Genomic DNA, 24483 nt, shown 5'->3' with positions numbered 1-24483 from the left:
GTTATGTGGGAAGGTTACAAGGAACTTACTTTATAACAATGTATAAAAAGTCCCAGTGATCACAGGTTGTAATGTACTTGTGTAAGGCCCTGACTTCCCTGGGTCCGTCGAGGAGTGCATCCAGGTACACCTCGGTCATCTGGGGGTTGAGAGCGGGGCCATGCATGCACAACGTCGATTGCAGAACTTTGATACAGGCTACTGCCAGCCAATTGTCCTTGGTCTGGGCAAAGAGGAGAGATGTTTGGCAATTACCTCATAAAACTAGTCATTAATATTTAAAGCGAAACAGGATTTCACAATACCTTTGAAAGTCATGCTACAGGGTATATACCCAAATGCACACAGTGTTAACAATGTCAAGGGAACATCCAAACTGTGTATTCCCACATTAACAATGAGAGACAAAGAGTCATTGAAAAGAAAGCTGAGAGAATGATATGGTAAATATAGAGTAAACTAAGAGTGGGATGAAAAAAATTATACCGCGGGGACAGGTAAGTTAAGAGTAATTATACCGTGGGGAGAGGTAAATTAAGAGTGGGATAAAAGAGTAATGATACCGAGGGGGCAGATAAGTTAAAAGTGAAGTAAATCTGTATTCTCAGATGTGAAGTACCACAGGGGTCTAAATAAAGCTTATGAGGGGTATCACAGACAGGACTACTTTATGATGGAATTATTGAAATTACGCAGGAGGTTACCTTTAAGCAAATGAGCAATGGAACAATGACTGGGAAATTATCATAGAATTATTGATTTGGACCCAGCCCAATGAAATAAGAAATTTTTCTTTTTGTTTATTGTATCATCGGAAATTCATCACCTCATCTATTTAACATTTTTTTTATGCTAACCTTTAAGATCAGTTGCATAATGACATGGAGTAGCTGGGCAGGGGGGTAGTGCTTGGTGGAGATGTAGGACTCAACGGTTACTATGGCGTCCAGCACTTGCTTCTCCTCGATGCTTGCATCTATGATATATTGCTGTGCTTGAGTGAATGGTACGGCCGACTGGTTGTCCTGTGTGGAGAGGGGGAGAGAGAGAGAGTACAGTGGGCGTAATGACTAAATGTTACTACGAGACTACATTCAAATCATAAAATAATATACCTATACCTTATGAATCCAGTCAGGGGTTACATAACAGACTACGTACCTTGGACTTAAATGTCTTGTAACTGCTTCTAACCCATGGAGGAACACAAGGTTGGTGATGAACCATCTAAAATTTGAAAAAAAGAAAAATTGCAATGTTTACTTTTTTGTCACACACCAATGACTTCAAAACGTGAATGATGTTACATTCAGGGATAATTAACATTCATCACACAAAGGAAAATGTTGGTAGTCAAGAATTTTTAAAGGGACATTACAGTGGCAGACAAAATGATACTGATATAGGGGGAAACAAATATTATGCCCTGTTTGTTGAAAGGCCCAATCACACTACATTGTTTCTATCTCAAGATATGGTTGATTGAATGAAATTTATTTTTTAACTAGCTTAACCCTTGGTTCTTCCCTGGAGTTATCTTGTTTTCAAGGTATTCAGAAATTTGACCTCTGTTAACCCCAAATGACCTTTGACAGTCACAGAAACAACAAGATTCATGAACTCATCCGAGTAGACCTACGTACACCCCCAAATATGGAGTTTCAACCCCCATCTAATTTGGGAGTTTTTTATCATCCTAAAAGGCCTAAGGGTACTTACACACACCATCATCATCACATAAGATTCCCTTTGCCCTAGGGCAAGGTATCAAAAGTTGAATCACAATGGTATTGAAATTGACTTTGCAGTCATTGATGGTAATTGTGAAAGGTTCTGTAAGGACATATAGTTAAACTTGAGTCGCAAGTCGTCCTCTTTTGAGTTAAGTTTTAATTGATTATTGCTACCTTTCTTCGCTTCCTCATTTCAAGAGTTCCCGCTATATCCTGGCGTAGTTGTAGTTTCCTTTTTGACCCTTTAGACGGAGAGGCCGAGCTACAAGAGGGGGTATGTTGTTGACCTCTGACCTCCGGTGTTGGGGATGGCACTTGGCTGGTTGACGTCAGTAACTCTGTCCTGCTCTTACCTAGGTAGACTTTGAAAATGATTGAGGAAAAAAATGATTGATTAACTATGTGGGTGCCTTTCTCTTCTCGGAGGTCATTTACTTTCAAGCTTTTAAAATAGGACAATTTATAGGTTGACAATTTGTACGTCTAAATCATAAACAACATTTTTCTGTGGAAGGAAACTTTTCGTACATTAAAGTCACGTTTGTAATCGGACATGGGATGTGTGTACAGATTAAAACTGCGGGTTAGGTGATGTGTGGTAGGTAGTCTGGTAAGTTGCTAAGGCTTTTCAACCCTCCATAGCTATTGGAGATGATATCAGTTTCATGCTTCAAAAGAGGTGATTTGCCTGACTTAATATAAGACAAGTAAGCTTTGACTTTACTGTTGAGTGTTGACCCATAGATATTTCATAATAACTTATTGAGATGTTCAGTCAGCTTCTTGACTCTGAAATATGCAAATTGCTCTGTCTCACCTAATATTTCATATTTACCATGCAGGGGTGCACCGATCGACAATTTTACCATAAAAATGCACCTTATTCACTATTCTGGAATTTCAATCTTGTGTCCCAAATATTTTGCGAATCAGAAGAGCTTCAGTCAAGCACTTGACACTGAATATGCAAGTCTCTCAGCCTCACCTACGATTTCACATGGAATACGGATTCACAACATATCCTATCACCTAGAGACCTATACTCCACTTCTTACTACACATGACAACGAAATGTTCTTACCTCTAGGGACTCTCTTACAGGATACACACATCCTATCACCTACAGACCTATACTCTGCTTCTTACTACAGATGACAATGAAATGATTCTCACCTCTCGGGACTCTCTTACACGATACACATATCCTATCACCTAGAGACCTATACTCCGCTTTTTACTACATATGACAATGACATGTTTCTTACCTCTCGGGACTCTCTTACACGATATACATATCCTATCACCTAGAGACCTATACTCCGCTTTTTACTACATATGACAATGACATGTTTCTCACCTCTAGGGACTCTCTTACACGATACACATATCCTATCACCTAGAGACCTATACTCCTCTTTTAACTACAGGTGACAATGAAATATTTCTCACCTCTAGGGACTCTCTTACACGATACACATATCCTATCACCTACAGACCTATACTCTGCTTGTTACTACAGATGACAATGACATGTTTCTCACCTCTAGGGACTCTCTTACACGATACACACATCCTATCACCTACAGACCTATACTCTGCTTGTTACTACAGATGACAATGACATGTTTCTCACCTCTAGGGACTCTCTTACACGATACACATATCCTATCACCTACAGACCTATACTCTGCTTGTTACTACAGATGACAATGACATGTTTCTCACCTCTAGGGACTTTCTTACAAGATACACATATCCTATCACCTAGAGACCTATACTCTGCTTCTTACTACAGATGACAATGACATGTTTCTCACCTCTAGGGACTTTCTTACAAGATACACATATCCTATCACCTAGAGACCTATACTCTGCTTCTTACTACAGATGACAATGACATGTTTCTCACCTCTAGGGACTCTCTTACACGATACACATATCCTATCACCTACAGACCTATACTCTGCTTCTTACTACAGATGACAATGACATGTTTCTCACCTCTAGGGACTTTCTTACAAGATACACATATCCTATCACCTAGAGACCTATACTCTGCTTCTTACTACAGATGACAATGACATGTTTCTCACCTCTAGGGACTTTCTTAGAAGACTTCTTGATCTCATCTATCCTAGTTTCCTCTTTCTGTTTCTGTTGGTCCGTGATCAAATAAGGCTTTATTCTTGGATGCACCTGTAAACATGAAGAGTTCTGACATTTTTAAATCAAACAAGATTTCACCTAAATTAAAATCTTGCATCATGGCAGCAGAATGGATATATATCTTTCCTTCTGAATATAAGTAAATGAACAAATGTTCTATGTAACTTAACAGGGACTATGATTTCAATAATTTCACACACAATTCAAACAACAATGTAACAATCTGAAATTTTACGTTTTCCACCAACTGACTTTTTGACCTTAACGACAGAATCAAAAGCTGAAAATGATCCAACAAACTGTGCTACCAAATGATGGTAGATTAATTCAGTTACTCTGATTTAAGTCAGTGCAGGCCTTTCATCTCTTAAGACTCAATATATTACGATAGGCCTGAACACGCCCCAAAATGCTGTGTTAGGTCAGTGTTGCAAGGATTCGGGACTGCAGTCACGTCGTTACCAAAGTGTCACATCAGTCACAAAAGTAGCAACACTTAAGGACGGTGGAGATAATAGACAAGTTGGATAATGTGACCAAGTCACTTAAGCCAATTGACTACTTAAGTCCAAAGAGCTGCACTACAAATCTTGCAGGTATTGCCCATCGAATGAGAGTGATTTCTAAAGAAATGTTTGCACTGACTAGGGTTGTTACCCTACCAAGTCACAAAATATTAAAAAAAACTTTTGGAACTCAGAGATCTAGATGTAAGGTAGCAGACTCAAGTTTGGTAGGCTACTCTACCATATAGGTGAAAATGGAACATTTTTTTGTGACAGACAAATGAAATTGTATCATCTTGAAATTGTATGAAAATGGAACAATTTTTTGCGACACAAAATGAAATTGTATGATCTTTTCCATTTGCAACCTCTTAAAGTTAATGACTAATTTCATCCTGACTAGGGTTGTTACCCTACCAAGTCACAAAATATTAAAAAAGACTTTTGGAACTCAGAGATCTAGATGTAAGGTAGCAGACTCAAGTTTGGTAGGCTACTCTACCATATAGGTGAAAATGGAACATTTTTTTGTGACAGACAAATGAAATTGTATCATCTTGAAATTGTATGAAAATGGAACAATTTTTTGTGACACAAAATGAAATTGTATGATCTTTTTCATTTGCAACCTCTTAAAGTTAATGACTAATTTCATCCTGACTAGGGTTGTTACCCTACCAAGTCACAAAATATTAAAAAAAACTTTTGGAACTCAGAGATCTAGATGTAAGGTAGCAGACTCAAGTTTGGTAGGCTACTCTACCATATAGGTGAAAATGGAACATTTTTTTGTGACAGACAAATGAAATTGTATCATCTTGAAATTGTATGAAAATGGAACAATTTTTTGTGACACAAAATGAAATTGTATGATCTTTTTCATTTGCAACCTCTTAAAGTTAATGACTAATTTCATCCTGACTAGGGTTGTTACCCTACCAAGTCACAAAATATTAAAAAAAACTTTTGGAACTCAGAGATCTAGATGTAAGGTAGCAGACTCAAGTTTGGTAGGCTACTCTACCATATAGGTGAAAATGGAACATTTTTTTGTGACAGACAAATGAAATTGTATCATCTTGAAATTGTATGAAAATGGAACAATTTTTTGTGACACAAAATGAAATTGTATGATCTTTTTCATTTGCAACCTCTTAAAGTTAATGACTAATTTCATCCACCCTAGAGTGATTCAAATTTTGGTGGACCAGAGCTATGAATGGTATTTTCATGTATACATCCCCTTTCCAACACCCCCCCCACCCCCAGAAGGACTGTGGCATATCCAACACAAAATGCAGCTATTGACAGTTCCTACTCTCCCTGTAAATCACAACTTATTGGTTAGCTACTACTATGGAAACAATCTTTCACCTGAAAGAGAAACTCAGCTAGGTACTCTGGATGAAGACATGGTACACCAGCTCGTGCGAACATCTGGACTTCACTGGCGTAACAGTGGTCGACGATGACGTGTGTTATGCAATCCACAAAAACTTCCTTGTTTCTGGAGGAGCCCCTTGGAAGGCTAATGGTCTTCCCTCCACCAGCTTCGATTAATCTGCATTAAAAAAGAAAAATAGATCAAACGAAGATACCTCAGTCATTATGCAACTCAGTGATAAGGAGGGTGGGGGCTCGGGAAAGCCCCCCCCCAAAAAATTATAATAATCATTGGCTTATCAAAGAACTTTGGCTCATCAATGAATTGGCTTATCAATGAACCTTTAATATTTATTAACTTTTATGACTGAAAACTAACAAGCCTTTGAGTGTGACTGCTGTATGTAAGTAAGTCTTTGGTTGTTTTTAATATAGTATAGTGGTTATGAAAGAAAGAAAAAAAATGTACCCTTCAGTGAAATCAACAGATATTAGCTATTGATACATAACACAGTACGTAGTCTTCCCTAAGGAAGTCTACTGGCCTTACCATGTACCAGATCTAATGTTCATATCAGCCACTTGTATCAATTGAAGACAACTTTGCTACCAGTTGCTCGATGTTGGAGGACACACGAGTTTTTAATCAATAGAAAAACCTCATGCTGCAATATATACCTCTGGTAAACTTCTGGTCTCCTGTGTTTATCCTCGACCATCACGAACACCGTCCAGTCGGCGAACGCACCCTTGCCCTCTCTGAAAACGTGATGTCGCCACCGTCTTGGCGCGGATAGGATATCCGCAGGGAATTTACTGTGGACTATGGCGGACCATTCAAACAGCTCCTCCCTCAACCACTTCATGGCGCCGAAACTCTTACGGATGTAAAGAGGCGTTAGAACCCACTTACCTGATGGATGCAATAATATATATATATGAAAACAATGGCATTAATTTAAGCAAGAGTGCAGCTGTTTTGGAAGGAGACTGGTTAGTGAAAACAGAAGTAAATCGGTAGAAAACAGCTTCATGAGAGAGTGAGCGAACAAGGTCACTGATGGGGTGACAGTGGGTGGGGTGGGGAGGGGGGGGATGTTATACCTGACATTTATAAACCGTCATTGTACTTTATTACTTATTTCTCATAAACAGTAGAAAATGCTAGAAAACAAAGGTCCAGAGTAAAGAGACTTCAATTAACACAAGAATCATACGGGTGACTGCAACAGCTAGGCACTTGTCACGTCTGTTCTCCCCACAAGCAAAATGAATCCTAAAACTTTAATTCTGTGAGAGACTAGATGCTACCGTACACCCAGCATTCCCTGAAAAGCATCTACAGTATTTGATACTAAGGAGATGCAAGAAGGAACAACCTCCCTGGTATTTCACTATATCTCAGTGGTTTGCAAAAGGAATACAAAAATATATATATTTTTTCAGTAGTCCATTGGGAATGTAATTTTGTGATAGGAGATGAGTGTCCCTTGGACAAGCAGGTCTTACATTTTGGTTGACCAAACACTAAATAACAATCACCAATAGGTACAGTACACTATAGGAGGGATGTGTAGGTTGATGTATAGAAGTTGAATAGAACACCAAAGTTGTGGTGATGCCCAATTTATCATCTAAATACTGATTTGGGGTATATATAGTTTCATGGATAGAACACCAGCTTTTTGGGCCAGTAATACCCCTTCTTTGGGCATATCCTAAATAGATTTATCATCGCTTTTGTTTTACTTCAGTTCCTCCAAAGTGACGGCGGGAAATGTTTTTTTTTTACAATTTTAACTGCCTATTTTGGAGTAGTTAGAACTTTACAATGTAATCTGAAATTGATGAAAGAACTAGTCGTACACTGGACAACCTTCCAAGATGATTTTGGTTGTCCGAAGAGAAATTTGGTCCATCTGGACTAGCGGACAAACATTTAAAAATTTGCCATGTAAGCCATGAAAGACAATTTGAGAGTCTGGACACTGAGACAGATAGTTACTGTAACCTCTCACCCAACCGCATGAATTATCACTTATTTCAGACCGTAAACGTGTCACTTTCCAGTTTCAGATGTTAACGCATGTGATCTAAAACCTTCCCTTGCAGTTATTTTTGGGGCATGGTGCAAATCTTTCCCAGTAGAGTAGCTCAACGTTACCTGATGCACAGCCACATAAGAACTTTTCACTTCTCAGGGGCTTTGCACTGATCACGTGGGTGCATTCACGTACAAACTCCTGAAAGTGGAAGAAAGAAAGATTCAAGATGTTGACTGTTATACACAGCAATATACAGTAAGTAGTAACTAATGCAAGCACCATTTAGGGGTTGACTTACAGGACTGTACAATTGACTGTGACAGACCATTAAAGCAGTTGCCACTGGCATCCACCAGTTTGAAGTTATAATGGAGATTATACTGAACGTATATCTTCTCTTCAACTGATTACAAGTTGCTTGTTTCTAGGAAGGGCCCCTCATCTCCACATGAGGACTTAAATTAAATTTAAACTTAAATTATCCAACGCATGAGGACTTCTGTCGTTCCACACACCAAATTGAGTACTTATTACTGAGCTAAGATTATGTTACAAAATTGTTCATCCAAATTTCGTATTTGGGATCCCCTCATATTAATGTAGATGTTAAGTTACATTTTTGGTAGAGGACTAGAGGAATAAGAAATTTTAAAATTCTCGATGACACTGATCTTATTAATAGTCTGGGCTGTCGAGTCAATCCATTTTGGATTGGCATTCCATGAAAAGAAAAATATATCTAGACAAGGTAAAAGACCTTGAACATTGAAATACATGAGAAAAATTCTCAGAATTCAATGTTTTTCATTTTGTTAGCCTATAGACATGACACCAATGTTGTGCATTAAATTCATACTATTCTCAATCTGTTTATAGGAGAACATACTTTTCGCTAATCATATTACATTTTTCCTTTGTGATTTCATAGAATATGCCCTGAAAGCCTAAAATTATAACTTGAAATTGTTGACTGTTGTTTTGGGTATACTTTCAAGCAGTGAACCGAACGACCTTTGGCCTACACAAATAAACATGTACATGCAAATACAGTAGGTGATCCTGTACCAGAAGATAGATTTGAGAGACTTTCACAATTAATGTTCCACCCAGTGTGTTTGTTTTAACCTGATAGCAATCTAGCCACACCTACTACAGTAGTAACCACCTTGAACTATACATGTTATATTGACCGGTATTCTGCCTGCTGTAGTTTAATGTTATGTATAAGTAATCACTCACTGATCAACTGATAGTACTGAGCAGTATCACCGACCTTTGGAGTTATGAGGGAATATCATAATCATAATAATAATCATAAAATAATCATAATATAGTAATAATAATAATATAATAATAATCAGCAGAACTTTATTTTTTATGAAACTTAAGCAGCCACAAATGTGGGAGAAACCCACTTGCAAGGGCTGTAAGGGCTTATGGATTACAAACGACACTTCGGGTGGCTTCCAATTCAACATTTTATCTCAAATTTGGAATCTTTTCAATTTTAGAAAGTCATTTCAGATGGGAAAACAGTAGATTGCTCTTGGATGTAAAACCCACCTTACAATGACCCGGTCGGGTATCGAGACCCGAAACCTCCGGATTGCTAAGCCTCATTGTTTCAAATAAAGCCACATTGCTTCAAAATATAGTGAAAACATGCATCGCAGTCTGTGGTCCAGTAAAATGATGGGACCAGACAACTTGACAAGATCTCAGCAGGTTCAAAGTTTTGAGTTAGAACTGATTTTATGAAGTCAAGGTGAGTGAGAGGATGAGTGCAAAATTCTATTTAGTCATATACAGCCTCCTTTAAATCAACATGTGCTGTTGCCCGCACAGTGGATGTGTATTACTCCTGCACCGGTTAGCTGCATCCGTAATACCATTAGAATATGGTATATATCCACATCTGCTCCGAAGGTTACATGTACGGTACAGAAACAGTTCAACTATTTTGTTGAGCTGTTCTCTACTTTTGTTGCTCAGGCTAGAACCAACAGTATGTACTGTGGTCAGTTCAGCAAGCCTAACCCATGGAAGTCATTTTTCTTGCCAGGGCAAAACCTGTAATTTTGTCAGAATTAAGCAGGGTTTCTAGAATCCCACTTTATAATCATTCACATTCTGGTCTAACGAGAAATTAAAAACTGTGACTACAAAGTATCGAGAAGAAAGAATTCAATGAATGTCTGAAGAATGACCAATTTAACAAATGACAACTGTACTGACAGATTTTCAGTGGAAAATTTCCTTCACCACTCCCACCCAAACTGTGCTGATAAGCAGAATTGCACATGTTGCATTCCATTGCCCTTGCACCATGTAAGAAAAAAAGTCATCATAGAATTAACAAATATGGAGTACAAGAAGTAAAAAGAATAAATACTAACGCATATAAAGTTAGGAAACTTACCAGGGTGTCGACCCATTTTCCCCCCAGTTTAACGATGATCTGCATCAAAGCTCTCTTTTCTTCACTGGTAAATCCAGTCAACAGGAACAGCCTCTTACATGCCCTGATGTCTGTTGACCTGTTGATCTCCATGATTCTGGTCACACCCTGTTATCTGAAACTGCATGAGAGTGGAAGAAGATTGAAGGTGACTGTGCCTGTATGGAATTATTGCAACACAATTCTACAGGTACTGACTGTGATATCTCCCAGAACAGAAGTATTAAACACAGACATGTTACAAGTGTCGATGACCTTTCTGACCACAGTTCCAGATTTCCAGATCAGCAAATTTGACCTTGCCAGCATTGGAGGAGAAACTGAGCCCATTCCTTTGTTGTTGCCAGAAAGGGTAAACTATGGAGTCACTCTTACCGACCATGCAGGATTGTGAGGCGGACCGCGGATTGCAAAGTCAGCAATGACTATAACGCAGATCGCAAAGTCCGTAATCACTATTACGGTTACTGTAGATTCGTCCAACGCAAAAGCATACAGAAACGATGTCCTCAAAGACGAAGCCAAGGTGAATTAACCAGGTCACACATCCGGAGTCTATACATGCTATGTTCTTCAACACCAACTTCAAGTAGCAAACATTGCATAACTGTAGTTTTGATTTTTTGGTATTTTGTAGATATTAATATCTCAGAGCCCATATAGATCTCCCTCCCTACCATGTACAGTGTCCTTGCTCTTCAGTAGTTAAGTCAGAAACTGTGTAATCCTCAACTGTGACTGTGAGGCAAAGAATTATTACTTTAAATACAGTATTTGGGCTAGTAAATAAATACTAACATTAACTAACATCTTCTGGGAAGTGTGATGAACTTTAGGTGAATTTTATGTCCACAGCACTCCTAGCTTTAGTAACAACTCCAGTAGTTCAAGTAAGCTACATAGGGGATATTGAGATCCTTTATAACAATATATACTCTCTATTTGTTTTGATAGTACAGTACATCACTTTTCCATAATTCCATCCCTACACCCTGTGAGGATAATAGGACATATGCTTTCATTGATTTTGAGTTCCCAAGGATTTATCATTAAATTGATTAATTAGTAACACGTTTAGGTTTGGTGATGGCCATATTTTTGGCTTTGGTCCAAACCATAAGCCACCTGCTTCTTACAGCTGGTCAGAAATTTCTGTCCAGTTTCCCAGACCATTCAAGTGTTTAGTCAAACAGAGATTGCAAACTGATCAATTCCATAGCCACAAACAGAAAAAAAAAAAAAAATTCCCTGTACCTATCTATGAACACCAAATAGGGATATTGGGAGGAAATCAGTGATTATGATGGGTAATGAAAAGGTTGTCACACTGATACATTTTGAATAGTTCACACTGGTATTAATCACATGCGAACAAGCAAAATCACACAATCTAAAAATCCAAAATTCATATGTGTAGTTCCTCAGAAATGTAATAATCTCAAAATATTTATTGTTCTGTGCCTACACAAAATACAATTGAGCAGAATTTGACCACAAAATGTCTGCTGTGTCAAGTTCTTTCATACCCCTAAATTGACACATTCGTCGATAAGCTAACTGTTGTGTAGGCCTAAGTACACATCCATTGACTTTGGATGCTGTTTGCTATGCTCTGCGCCTCTAAGCTCAGACAGATCAGGTCCCAGAGAGTAGTGGTATTATATTGAGGTAATTTTGGATATTTTTAAGAGAGTAAGATTTCCAAATGCCCAAAAAATGTGCAAGACTGGGGGGTAGGGTGTAAAAAGCTTAATAAAAACAATACAATTTGATCAGCATATACCTGAAATGGATTCAAACTCATGAAATATGTAACTATGCTTGACTGCAAAAAGTTTAGGTTGCCTGCTGTATCGTTGCTAGTAATATTTGAAGACCTGTGTCAATTACAAAGGTGCGTCGTCAATTATGAAGCCTTTAATATACAGTGCTTAGCTGATCAGTAAATCCTACATACTTAATCAAACACTTAATAATGGTCCTACAGTACTTACCTCAACATAGAATGTTACCACATCCAGTGGCAGGCTCTTGCATGCAATATTTGCTATAAGTTAATATATATACTCCTAAGTACTGTGAATGCATAGTCAACATCCTACACTTTCAACAGGGCACAAAGTTTGTACAAGAAAAGCGTTCCCACATAATCCACATTAAATGATGCCACTGTGTATTTGTGTTTGTACAATAACTATTCTACTAACTTAAAAGATTTAATAAAGCCAATTCAAAACAAACAGAACACATGTGTGTTTGTATATCAGAGAGTGAGCCAATTGAATGTTGTGTGTTCATGCATAGCCCTACATGTGGCATATTCAATAGTAAAATTCTTTACAAATCCTGAGTCATGCATATACTGTATATATCTATGCCACCTCAAATCCCCAGGCTTTTACACATACCTCATTCACTAACACTAACCAGGGAGTTCCATAACAACTCCCTGCACTAACCAAACAGGAAGTTCTTTCACTTATGTGTGGTCAACACTAATGCAATATTTTACAGTTTACTAGCCAGTGACACCTTCTTCATTGTATTGATCAGTTAAAGCATGGAGCTATTATAGCTCCATGGTTAAAGTGAGTGTGGGTTTCTTTTTCTCCCTAGTTTTAATCCCTGGTCAGCCATCAATCCATCAAGCCCTTTGAATGGCCTGTCTCTGTAACACTCTACTGTGCACAGCATGTAAATCATGTATTTATCTATTATTTTATCCTCACCTTGAAACTTGAGATTCTGTGCTTTAACATGGTACTGTTACCAGGGTAACAGCTCACAGGTTTAGCCTTGAATTGAATCCTGACTATTGATTTCTCTCAAAATTTGACCAAAACAGAAAATGAAAAAAAAATTAAGAGGCCTATATCATAAAGTGCACTTTATGTCAGATCAGTTTCAAACTATAAATGATACTTGGGTAGTGTACAGTAATAATACTAACTATGATATATAGAACATAACAATGTATCTTTACATACAGTACTGAATGTGACAAGAGCGTTGTCAATTTGTAATCCATTCACAGATATTAATAGCTTCAGGAACAAAACGTTTTCCAATTTGGTTTCTAGGAAACATTCAGTGAAAGACAATGACAGAGTGCCAATTATCACAGCAGGCAAAACAATGAGCAGAGCTGCTGACAAATATGAGTAGTACTGTAAATTACATAGGTACAATACACTGTTATTACGTGGACCTTACAACAGGAGAGAAAATGGATAATAATAATAACATAAAAAAAAACAATTACATGATGAAAATGAACAAATTCAAAGGAATATTTTTGAAACCAAAAGCGAAGGCATAATCAAGAATAGTATAATTTGGGATTTGAATGGTACAAGAACGACTGAAAGTATAATTTATGTTTGCCTAGACTGTGATAAAGGGAGAAAAGCAAACAGTTGGTTATTGGAGCTGATATATATGTGGATGAAATGAGTAACAAAAAAGAAGATTTAATAGGAAGAGTAATATTACAATTTTACAAAGCCAAGGGGAAATGTTTACATTTTGGATATAAAATTGGATTCTCTAGACTTTCCAATGACTAAGCAGGTTTTCTATACTATCTGTATGCACATACCATATATTCTACCATTTAATGTACCAAACAACAGTAGTTTGTCTTTCATCAGAGGTCCCATTGCTTCATCTATGCATGAAAAGTGAGTAAATAAACCACTGGGCACAAGCAGATTTTTTCTTCAGCATCACAAAGTATAAACAAGTACCCTACAGAACATGTGACTGCTTGGTTGGCACTTGCCAGGACAATTCTTGACTGGGCAATATTAGGTGCTGCTACTAGTACTGAAGTCAAGACATTTACTAACGCATACATAGGTTTAACATATTGAAGGAAAAAAGAACCTGTTACTCTGTCAGTAGACAAAGGCAGGAGTTACTCTTACTATGACACATTGATCTTGGGTTCGTTTACATGGTTTTTTCAATCGCTTTATCACTTTATAAATGGGCCAAAATCAACAAATTGTCAGCATGATGAAAATTATGCTTTACTGTACATGTACTGTAGTTCATACAAGTATTATACCAGAGAGCATTTTACCATTATTATATTCCCCTTCCCCTTACCATAGGTTCACCTTTATAATCTCTTAGCACCTAGCTAGCATCACAGACAAGAAGTCCTCCTACATCACACTTCCCAGAAAGATTACTAACAGGTTCTATTTACAAGCCATAAAAAATGATAAACTTTTCTGACTTCTCAAGTCCCAGTAGATCACTTACACTGTGATCTCCACAGTAACTCTCTACAACAGAAACCCTACCACCTGTCTGTGCACCTAATACCAGATCTATATCAAGAAAGTAAACTTCAGTATGATGTCATTCCCAATGATGTCATATTGTTGTCATTACTTAGTACAGTAGTTAAAGTCTGTTTAAGGAGAAAGGTAAATATGTGAACTGAGTAACTTCCTGTCCTATCCTATGTAATCCATCGTCAAAGAGTATTAGACTTTCACTTGCACCCATTTTGTAATGTCATGGTTCTGCAAGTTACCAAAACAGTACGAAAAACTTATCAATATTTAATATGTGTCTATATCATAGTGTTGAAGAAGAAAAATCACAGAAAAAAGGTGCTTTAGATAAATTTACCTGCTATCAGGATTTGTAGACCAAGCTTCATTATAACTACCTCTGAATCGTACCAATGCATTAAAATTATCTGACCTAATTGCTTCTTCTAGTTCAACCGCTAGTACAACTTACCCTGAAGGGCATGGCACATATTAGAACCTGCTTTGAAGTTATCTCTGTTGGGCCTATGGCAGAGGATGCAACTGTTCCCATGGCCTGAGTTAATACTGTGTATCCATCAAACCACCATACAAGATAATGGCTCCTCTCTGCAACTTCCACATGTCCAAAACTGTACACCTCAAAATTTATTGAGTGTGTCAAAGAGGTGGTTTTAATCAGGGCATAACAACTCCCTGTTTTAATCCACCAAGAAGATGGACTGACTGTCAGATAGTCAATAAACCAGACTACTGTACAGAACCTAAGCTACTGTCCCCAGGGTCAAATTTCAAGTGGTTTATCACTGTTTGATGTGAATGGGTTTACTTTCTCCCGAAGGACAAGGAAACTATTATTAAAGCAGTATGTCTGCCTTAACTTGTACAAATAAAATGTGGATTCATTGCTTCCAAAGCAATCCCAACCCTCGGAATGAAACCATGAATAAAACTGACATGGGGACAGTGGGAGGGCAAAAAATTGCTTAAGATATTCAGACAAACAGGTCTCTTCTAAATACTAACTTCTATGCAAAACAGACTGTTACACAGCGGTGTCTTAGTTTTGCAGTTGGTGGGGTCTTAGTTTTTGCAGTAGGGTCACAGATTTGCATTGATAGGGGTCTTAGCTTTGCAGGTCTTAGGTGTTTGTTTTGTAGACACCCGATTGAAACATTTGATGTGCTATAGTGCAGTAGTTCATTAATTTTGGTAAGGTTCATTTACATATTTTAATTACATGCTGTTATTTAATTAGAACTTAGTAGTAAATGTTATGTTACATTCACTTCTCATTTTCAATCTTGAAGCTGAGTGAGCACACATACAAGTGAAGAAGGGTCATTACATTGATGAAATACAAAATATGATATAGAATTTACACACACACACACACACACAAAAAAAAACCTTTTTGCATACCTAGTTGTTTTGTCAAAACACAATACTTGTCAAATTACAATTTTGCACACTCCATATACACTCATATTTTTAATGTTTTGTCAAGATTGTACTGAGTGTGCAAATTTTAAATCGACAATTTTTGGGTGTTTTGATAAGAATTTATAAAAATAATGACAGATTTTGACCACTACCAAAGGACTAAAGGGGACAAACTAAAACGAATGACAGCGAATGACCGATTGACAATTGACTTTGTACAGGGTTAATTATCATTCGCGAATGACAGCGAATGACAGCGAATGACAACGAATGACAACGAAGGACAGTGTTGAGAAGAGATAAAATGATTAACGGAGTGGAGTAAATGCGGTTACTGGTTTTCTGCGCAAAAATGATTTGAGGAAAATTGCATGTTACGTGGTTGCAGGGTTTCGGTGTAATTTACGGATAGAAACCACAGGGAAAGTTTTTGTGTGAGAATGCGCTTGAGTGCTGTGCTTTTTACCTCTGTAGATTTATATAGAAAGATAACTGAAGCCGTTTCAAGATTATAGTAGCCTATTGTTAGTTTCTAACAATTAATATCGGAAAAATGAAGTTAAATTTACTTTTTAAAATCAGACTTACAATTTTGCTTACTATAAGTGCGTTTGCATCTTGTCCGTACTTTACTAGATCTAGATACCCACGAAGTCTGAACTGTGATATCCGGTTGAAGCAAATGTCTGTGCTGTCATTACTGTCATTCGTTTTAGTCAACGCAATTTTTTAGTGTGTACAACATATTGTCATTCGTTATGTGTAACGCAATTGTCATTCGTTTTAGTAACACCCGGACTAAAGTACAAGACACAATAGTTTTCAATCACACTGTCCTATAGTTATGCAATGACTTGTATTGACACCTTGTTTTTGTGGTCAAAATCAGGAATCAGGAAGAATAAAGCCTATATCATCAAGAGCTGGGAAAAGTAACCTGAAAATTTAATTCCCAATTCAATTACAGGAATTACACAAAAAACTCGATGAAAGATACATTTTTGGAGGCAAAGTCTAATAGAACTTGCTAATTGATGGTAACAAGACTAAAACAAATTACAAAAGTTGTCAAGGTCATATGTAATGTAAGCCAAGCCACTGTTGGTCTCTTTCCTGTTGTGGAATTGAATGATGTTCTAGATTTAACACTTCAAATTCAACCTGTGGTGATCAAATTTTGAAATATGAATACCTCAAAGGTTTTTGATTCAATACACCATACTTTCCTCACAAATTACTTTACCTCACAAATTATTTCCACTTCCATTTAATTTTTCCATTTACTACTTTTGATTGTTCATCATGAATATCATGAATACTGTACTTGTACATTACTAGTTCAAAACGAACATCGCACGCATCACTGTGCAATCTGTACACGAAGGAAAAACATGATTCATTTGCTGAACAATTTCTCTGTTGTACTCGGCAGTGATAGAATGAATGCCAACTTTAATTAAAAGCCTCATTATTTATGTATTCAATCTAGGTAGTCTGATCAATACATTTTTGATTTATTTATGCATAAGGGCCTTCAATATGAGGAGGAATGCCAAAAATAAACTAAGTTTATTGCTGTTGTTTCTGTTGTGGCTATACAGTCGAGATGGTTTGTTTATGTACGGGAGTCTAATAAGCAGAGATACAGTAGATACTGAAAATAAACTAAGTTCAATGTATTATGCTGTTGTGGCTACAGTACATCATCTACACAGTGTGGACGGTTCATTTCCTGCCATTCCTTTTAAAGGCATTGAAGACTCGTCCCAAACCGCGTGCCGCGCTCTGAAAAAGTTAACTTTCTGTTGCTTGCAAGTGAAGTTTTCTTCTTGTTGCTACAAAATGCAGACAGTAATGAAACGTGATACCTTGTTATCTTTTATCTAGACCTGAGATGTTCATCGCTGCTATGTACACTGTGTTGTGGGTATTGACCGTAGCTGTATGTATTGACTGTACACTAGTGTTTAATTACCGACGGTAGCAAGCTGTGTGTGCATTTTCTGGGATCGATGGTGGTGTCTAACACTTCTGTTACACCTCATTCGAAACTAGGTCAGACTACCGGCATGAGACGTTTCTTTGTGCACGAGTCTTCACACCCTTTATGAACCCTTCTTTACATTTTTATAATTACTACTATGTGACCAGATTCAAACTAAAATTAGATTGTGATAAATATTATTAAACGTAATCAGATTCTCATTCTGATTTTAATTTAGCTGTTTTGGGAAAGGGAAACTTCTGAAGGGTAATTACAGTAGGTTACCTAGGTTGTGCAACAGTGCAGCCGGCTACAGCATAATCAATTATTTTAATTGAGCCATTTTGTGAAAGGGAAATTTCTGAAGGGTAATTTGGTTACCTAGTTTGGGTGATGGTGTAGCCAGCTATAGCGTGGAGCTTTGTGTTGCTGGATATTCTGCAGTTAAGCCTATAGCCTAGGCCCACTTGGAAAAGTTGGAGCTTGGATTCCACAATGGATTTGACCTTGTAAACGTTATCCAAAATTTAATACCGGAGCCCAATATTGATAAGTGTAAGACTAGACCTATTACTATGGCGTCATGTTGGCGTGGCATAACATTAAGCAGAAGTATTATGTTAACTAACTGTGGCAATAATAAACAGTTTACGATTACGACCTAGGTTCTAGGCAATACGAAAGTACGATAGGCTTGTAAATTAGTATTTGACATAACACCTAGGCCTAGCCGAAGTTAGATCGTTACTCACCCGCTGTGAATTTTCAAAAGGAAAATAAAACAGGCTAAAAGTTAATTAACTTTATCTGCTGGCTCAATGAGGTATTAACATAGTAAGTTATTTTAAATAGTCTGCCGGTATCTTTCTGACTCACAAGTCACATTGTACAGTTGGCCTAATGTTACTAACGTTACATGTACATTTAGGCAGTGCATTTGTTATTGTACGTATCGTGTGCGGGACTTTCCGTGGCCTTACCCGGTACGCGCGTATACTGTACTTACTGTATACGAGAATGCGCTACCCTCGCGCCATATTTCAAGCTTCATCGAGGCAACCAAGAGAAAATGGGGGGACTAATTAATTATGTATGGTATATGGGGTATTAATTATGTAGAGCATTAGTACAACAAATATTAATTTGCACCATTGTTTTTACTGAACGTTAAAATTGTCAAACTCAAGTAAGTTACAAACTCACAAAAGGGGAAAATTGGTTCTTCTGTGACCATAATATAAATCTCATGTTTCGCAGTACCCCCTCATATTTGTGGTATCGTCTATATTACTCTAACGGGGTAGGTGACCGTAGGTCCCTTAATATCTTGAGATGAGCTAACATTATAGGCATGTGTTTCGCAACCGTCGGTGACTTCAAAATGTTAGGATCTTTTTTTTTGTAAAAATAGAAGACATTTTCCTGGAGCCTGATAGGTGAGGAATTCAACATTGTGCTGCAATATTATAAATTGATCGCATACAATAATAAGTCTCGTTAATTTAACATTTTGCAACAAAATGATGAATGCCATCATTTCAACAATTTTCAGCATTGCAGAAAAAGATCTTGACATATTTTGACAGCACCTTGACTATTTTTTACTCCAATTGGTTCCGTTTGTCCAATAAATCAAGGCTGGTAAATGGTCAGTCGGACAAGTCCGCAAGGAATCCCCCGAGTGGTTTTAAATGGGGAAAGGGGAGGGGAGGGGGACGACGTAACGATTCTTGGGTAAGGGACCAAGAATTGCAGATGGCCACCTCAAACGAGCGAAGAGAATAAACGAGAGAACGAGAACAGCGCTTTGAAATCCAATTCCGACAAATTCTTGATGAAATTTTGAAACCGTCACTATTGTATGCAATGTGCTGCATGATGCACTACTTTTTGTTGGCTCGGGGTCTCACACCCTCAAACGTCCACTTGTGTTACGCCGGCTGGGAAAGGGGGGGGGGTGGGCAAAGAGTTAAACCAATTATACGCTCACTACAGGCGCCTTTTAATTTAAATTAATAAAAAACTCTCTAATTATAACGGAGCAATAAATCGAGAATGTGTACACGGTCATTCTATGTCCATATTCTTTAAACGAGTCTCGGCGCCTCCCACAAGTTTTTACTCCTGTGAAATTCTTTATACTATCCTCTCCATACAAACAAGTTGTAATATAAGCTTATAATCTAAGTTCTAACTTAGCGAAAAAAAGACCAACTCTACTGAAAGTTACTCTACTGAAGTCGCAATTATCCTTTACGTCGTTTCCCGAAATGGGTTTCAAAAAGCAAGAACGGTCAGTTCGGCTCTGTGCTGTAAACACCGAATTTCCCATCATTTTATACACACGCCGTGTAGGTTATAATTAAGTATCTGGCAATCATTTGGAGAGAACCATACATATCAAGTTTTTTTGAAAACTAATTAGTACATTTCCATACATGATGTATCGATATAGACTGCATGTAACATATTTTGACTGGCTATAAACACTTGATTAGGGAAGTGAATCTTAATAAGTGGTATGTGATACAATAAAATAGTGGCAAATGTTACTTCCGTTGATAATCTTCTTGTTGGTCTATCTTTGAAATGTGATACCTTTGTGTGATATATTGTGTGTGTGAACTTTGTGTGATATATTTGCTTTTGCAGAAATGTTACTTTCCTCTGTGAACAAGTGAGCTAAATATTCAAAAAAGAAGGAGAAGAAGAAAAAAAGCGCAGTTATCGTGACGTCATCATTCACTCTGCTGTTACCAGATGCGTTGGCAAAATAGCACCAAACTTTGAAGGAAAACAATTGTAGGCCTATCTGAAATGTTTAAAGCAAACCTGGTATAATCGTAGTAATACTCAGTTTTCTTCTTTTTATTATTTTTAGTCATGCTTTGTTGTTATTGCTCCTGTGTATAGTTTCCTAGTTTGTACACTCACAGTGAGTGAGGCATGACTTCTGTGCGTTTCATCGGTTCCCGCGCAAAACGGAGCGACCGTCCACTTACACACAATTGTTGGTCTTAAAGGATTCGCGCACAAAGAAACGCCTCATGCCGGTAATCTGACCTAGATTCGAATGAGGTGTAACTGTAGCAGCGATGGACATCTCAGGTCTAAATAAAAGATTACATCAGGTTTCATTACTGTCTGCATTTTGTAGCGACAAGAAGAAAACTTCACTTACAAGCAACGGAAAGTTAACTTTTCAGGGCGCGGCACACGGTTTGGGGCGAGTCTTCAGTGCCTTTAATGTGGCAATTTGCAAGTGCCACGCTATTGTATGGAGAGTCAGATCCAGGCGCGTAGCCAAGGGGGGACGAAGGGGGCAGCCCCCCCCCCCTTGAGCATATATTTTTTTTTCTAAGGTTTTTATGATATCGCTAAAAGAGAAAATGCTAAGATGCAACTTACAAGGCCTGGGAAGTGCCATTTCCAGCGATCTGGGAGGCATTTTCAGCCAAAATTTTCTTGTACGCTTCGCGCCAGCTATGGCGGCGCTACGCTTAGATAGTTTGCAATGCCGAATCTACAGTTTCGACCCTCCCTTGGCAAATTCCTGGCTACGCACCTGGTCAGATCTAGCCGTGGTGATAGTTATCACAGTGGGCCTCTTTATTTTTATTATGAGAAGGATAATACAAAAGTTATTCTTTTTTCCATACTTGTCGACTTCGGGCCTCGTGGCTGTAGCATCCAGCTGCCCTATCATCTGGGCTGGTGCCAGGATAGGCCAAGCCTTCAGCTGTCATATGATGGGTAGGATATGCTAGTTCAGTGGCGTAGGAAGGTACTTTTGAGTGGGGGGGGGGGGGCTGAAGACTGATGGAAATGATACTTCCGCCCCTCCATATTTTTCACTGGGGGGGGGGGCTGGTGCCCCCCAGCCCCCCCGGTTCCTACGCCCTTGCAACCAGACCTGTTATGTTGTATTCAACTCAAAAAGGGCAAGAAATCATCGTCCTTAAACACTGGAAATCAATAAGTGTTTCCTTTATTAATGTAAACTTGAACTTTGAATAGACAAGGTACCTCGATCGATAGATTATAATTGATGTCGTCTTATATTTTTGGTATTTCCGGAGAGAAATAAATAAAATCAGTCATAGAACAAATCTTCCGATGTGAAAACTTTGGGAGGAACAAAAAAAAAAGAAAGAAAAAATATAAAGAAAAACCGTTTGCCATGACGACATGTAGATACAATCTCGCTACAATTGTTGATTACGTTGTGGCTTTTGTCCCAAATATGCTTTGAGAGCTCAAGTTTCTTTTGGTAACGCTCGTTGAGGAACGATTTGGTGTGGTTGTTTTATACCTTGCCTTGAAGCTTCCACTAGTCAGATCGATATATACGGCTGTCTCTTGACCTTTGCTTTGTAGATTATATCGCTTGCGAGACATCCTCCAGGATATATATATATATATATACCAGGCGCGTATCCAGGATTTTCTAACCCGGGGGGCGCGAATTACTATCTAAGCGGAGCGCCACCATCGGTTGGCGCGCAGCGTACAAGAAAATTTCTTGTTTTGAAACCCCCCAGATCACCGGAAACGGCACTTCTCGGGCTTGAAATGACCAACCAGATGTACACTTTTTGCCTGAGAACCAAGTATTTCCTAATAGTTTTTTTTTTCCATCCATAACCTTTTTGAAGATTGTCAACCCGGCACACATCATGTTCGACCTGATCGCATCTCCTGTGGGTCTTTGCTTTTGTAGGTGATTCTACGTCGCGGCCCACAATACCCGTCAGCCCCACTTTTCAAGGTTTTAAGCCCAATATTTGTTCAGAATTTGTAAATTCACATTTCTCGTGAATAAACTCACTTCAAAACATACCCATAATGTTGTACAAAATTTCATCTATGGACAACCAATATAGAAAAAACTTCCTTCAACCCCTAACAGACCGGTCAAAATTGCACGAGTAGAGGGAAGTGTGATGTAGAATGTTGGTCAGAAATTTTCTAAAATTCAGACACAGTTAATTTATTGGTGTACAAATATTAAAACCTGTTATAACGGCTATTATAAAACTTGGTTGAAGGAAATGAAAAAATAGCAGATATTTCCGAAACCGAACACTACACACATAGGCGTAGGAGGCGCGGCGCCAGTGGCGGAGCTAGGGGTATTGGTCAGGAGTGGCGAGAATGGTCTGTAGGGGCGCTTTCGACACTATCTAAGCGGAGCGCCACCACTGGTTGGCGCGTAGCGTACAGAAAATTTTTGAGTAAAGATACTCCCTAGATCGCCGGAAATGACCCTTTCCGGGCCTGGTTAATTTGCAGATAAACGAAGAATAAGGTGTCATCGCCAAATTACACCAACAAAATGTGACAAATGTCAATAAGTAGATGAGAGCGCAATAAAAAAAGTCAATAATCTAGAATAAGTAAAAAGTGGTAAAGAGCTGAAAAAGGCGCCAGCAGTCCATTTGAGTCCGTCAGGGGGGGGGGGCATCCGCCCCCTGACCATACGGACGCTCCGCCACTGCGCGGCGGGGGTGCAGGCCCTAATTCGCCATTACTAATGTAAAAGAGAGTTTTGACATAATTGGACCTCCATGCTTTTTATACATCTACATGAGACATGTCGTTGTTTACATTAGCATCCCGCGGTAAAACTGCGCAATTTGAACGGACCGTACGGTACATGATGGCATGCGATGTAATAACCGATGCTTGCTTATATGATATTGACATGAACACGTTGAACGCGCGCGAAGCGCGAGAAAATTTTTGGTTATTTTTTCAGGCAAGTCGGACAGTTTTGAGGCTTTTCATCCTGGAACGCCATTTTCATGCTCACTGATATGATGTGATATCTGCTGTTTGCGTTACAAATTCGAACAGGCGCGTAGCGAGGAATTTGCCAAGGGAGGGGCGAAGCCTGTAGGCAAATTATCTAAGCGTAGCGCCACCATAGGTTGGCGCGAAGCGTACAAGAAAATTTTGGCCGAAAATGCCTCCCAGATCGCTGGAAATGACACTTCCCAGGCCTTGTAAGTTGCCTCTAAGCACTTTCTATTTTGAAATTACTTAGCGATATCATTTAAAAAAATGCTGAATCGGGGGTGGCGGGCGGTCGCCCCCATCCCAAAATGCGTCATGTTCCCCGACGACACGATCGAGTTCGAGACCAGCCACAGTTGGTTTCATAGCACAATTCTACACACGCGTTATGATAGACCATATATAGTATATATATAGATCATTAGTGAGAGAGGAAAATGGAAACGGGAGTTGTCGGTGTAAGGGGTAGGGTGAGTCACACTTTTACGAAATCATTGATCCGTCACTGGCTACCCTGCAGCGCTGTAATGATGTCACTGTTCCTCTTTCTCTTCCCGGTGTCTTCGCGTTTTGCTTTTACTCCCTCTTTTTCTCCTTTTTCTCTCTTTCTTCTTTTTCTTTTCCCTTCCTTCCTCTCCTCCTCCTCTTTTCCCCCTCTTTTTTCCTTTTTTCTTCTCTTTTTT

General features: G+C 38.5%; 1 protein-coding gene across 3 annotated transcripts in view; it reads right to left on the bottom strand.

The window, feature by feature from the left end:
* Window positions 1–18990, bottom strand: part of LOC139980774 (SMC5-SMC6 complex localization factor protein 1-like) — a 34749-nt gene extending 15759 nt beyond the window's left edge. The window contains exons 1-10 of one of the 3 annotated variants that reach the window (XM_071992697.1): window positions 18757–18990; window positions 10253–10412; window positions 7953–8031; window positions 6467–6701; window positions 5780–5966; window positions 3827–3929; window positions 1908–2095; window positions 1162–1227; window positions 858–1025; window positions 30–223 (exon numbers count right to left, since the gene is read on the bottom strand). In XM_071992697.1, the coding sequence (XP_071848798.1) occupies window positions 30–223; window positions 858–1025; window positions 1162–1227; window positions 1908–2095; window positions 3827–3929; window positions 5780–5966; window positions 6467–6701; window positions 7953–8031; window positions 10253–10384 (1352 nt within the window). In that variant the 5' untranslated portion in view covers window positions 10385–10412; window positions 18757–18990. Of the gene's footprint in view, window positions 1–29; window positions 224–857; window positions 1026–1161; window positions 1228–1907; window positions 2096–3826; window positions 3930–5779; window positions 5967–6466; window positions 6702–7952; window positions 8032–10252; window positions 10413–12285; window positions 12854–15049; window positions 15246–18756 lie in introns of those variants that run through there. The other 2 variants (XM_071992699.1, XM_071992698.1) reach the window with 2 other exon arrangements.
* Window positions 18991–24483: the final 5493 nt, after the last annotated feature.

This window comes from Apostichopus japonicus, chromosome 15 (assembly GCF_037975245.1).
Source record: "Apostichopus japonicus isolate 1M-3 chromosome 15, ASM3797524v1, whole genome shotgun sequence".
NCBI classification, from domain to species: domain Eukaryota; kingdom Metazoa; phylum Echinodermata; class Holothuroidea; order Aspidochirotida; family Stichopodidae; genus Apostichopus; species Apostichopus japonicus.
The sequence above is the reverse complement of the archived record's forward strand: the minus strand, read 5'-3'. Positions and strand labels throughout refer to the sequence as shown.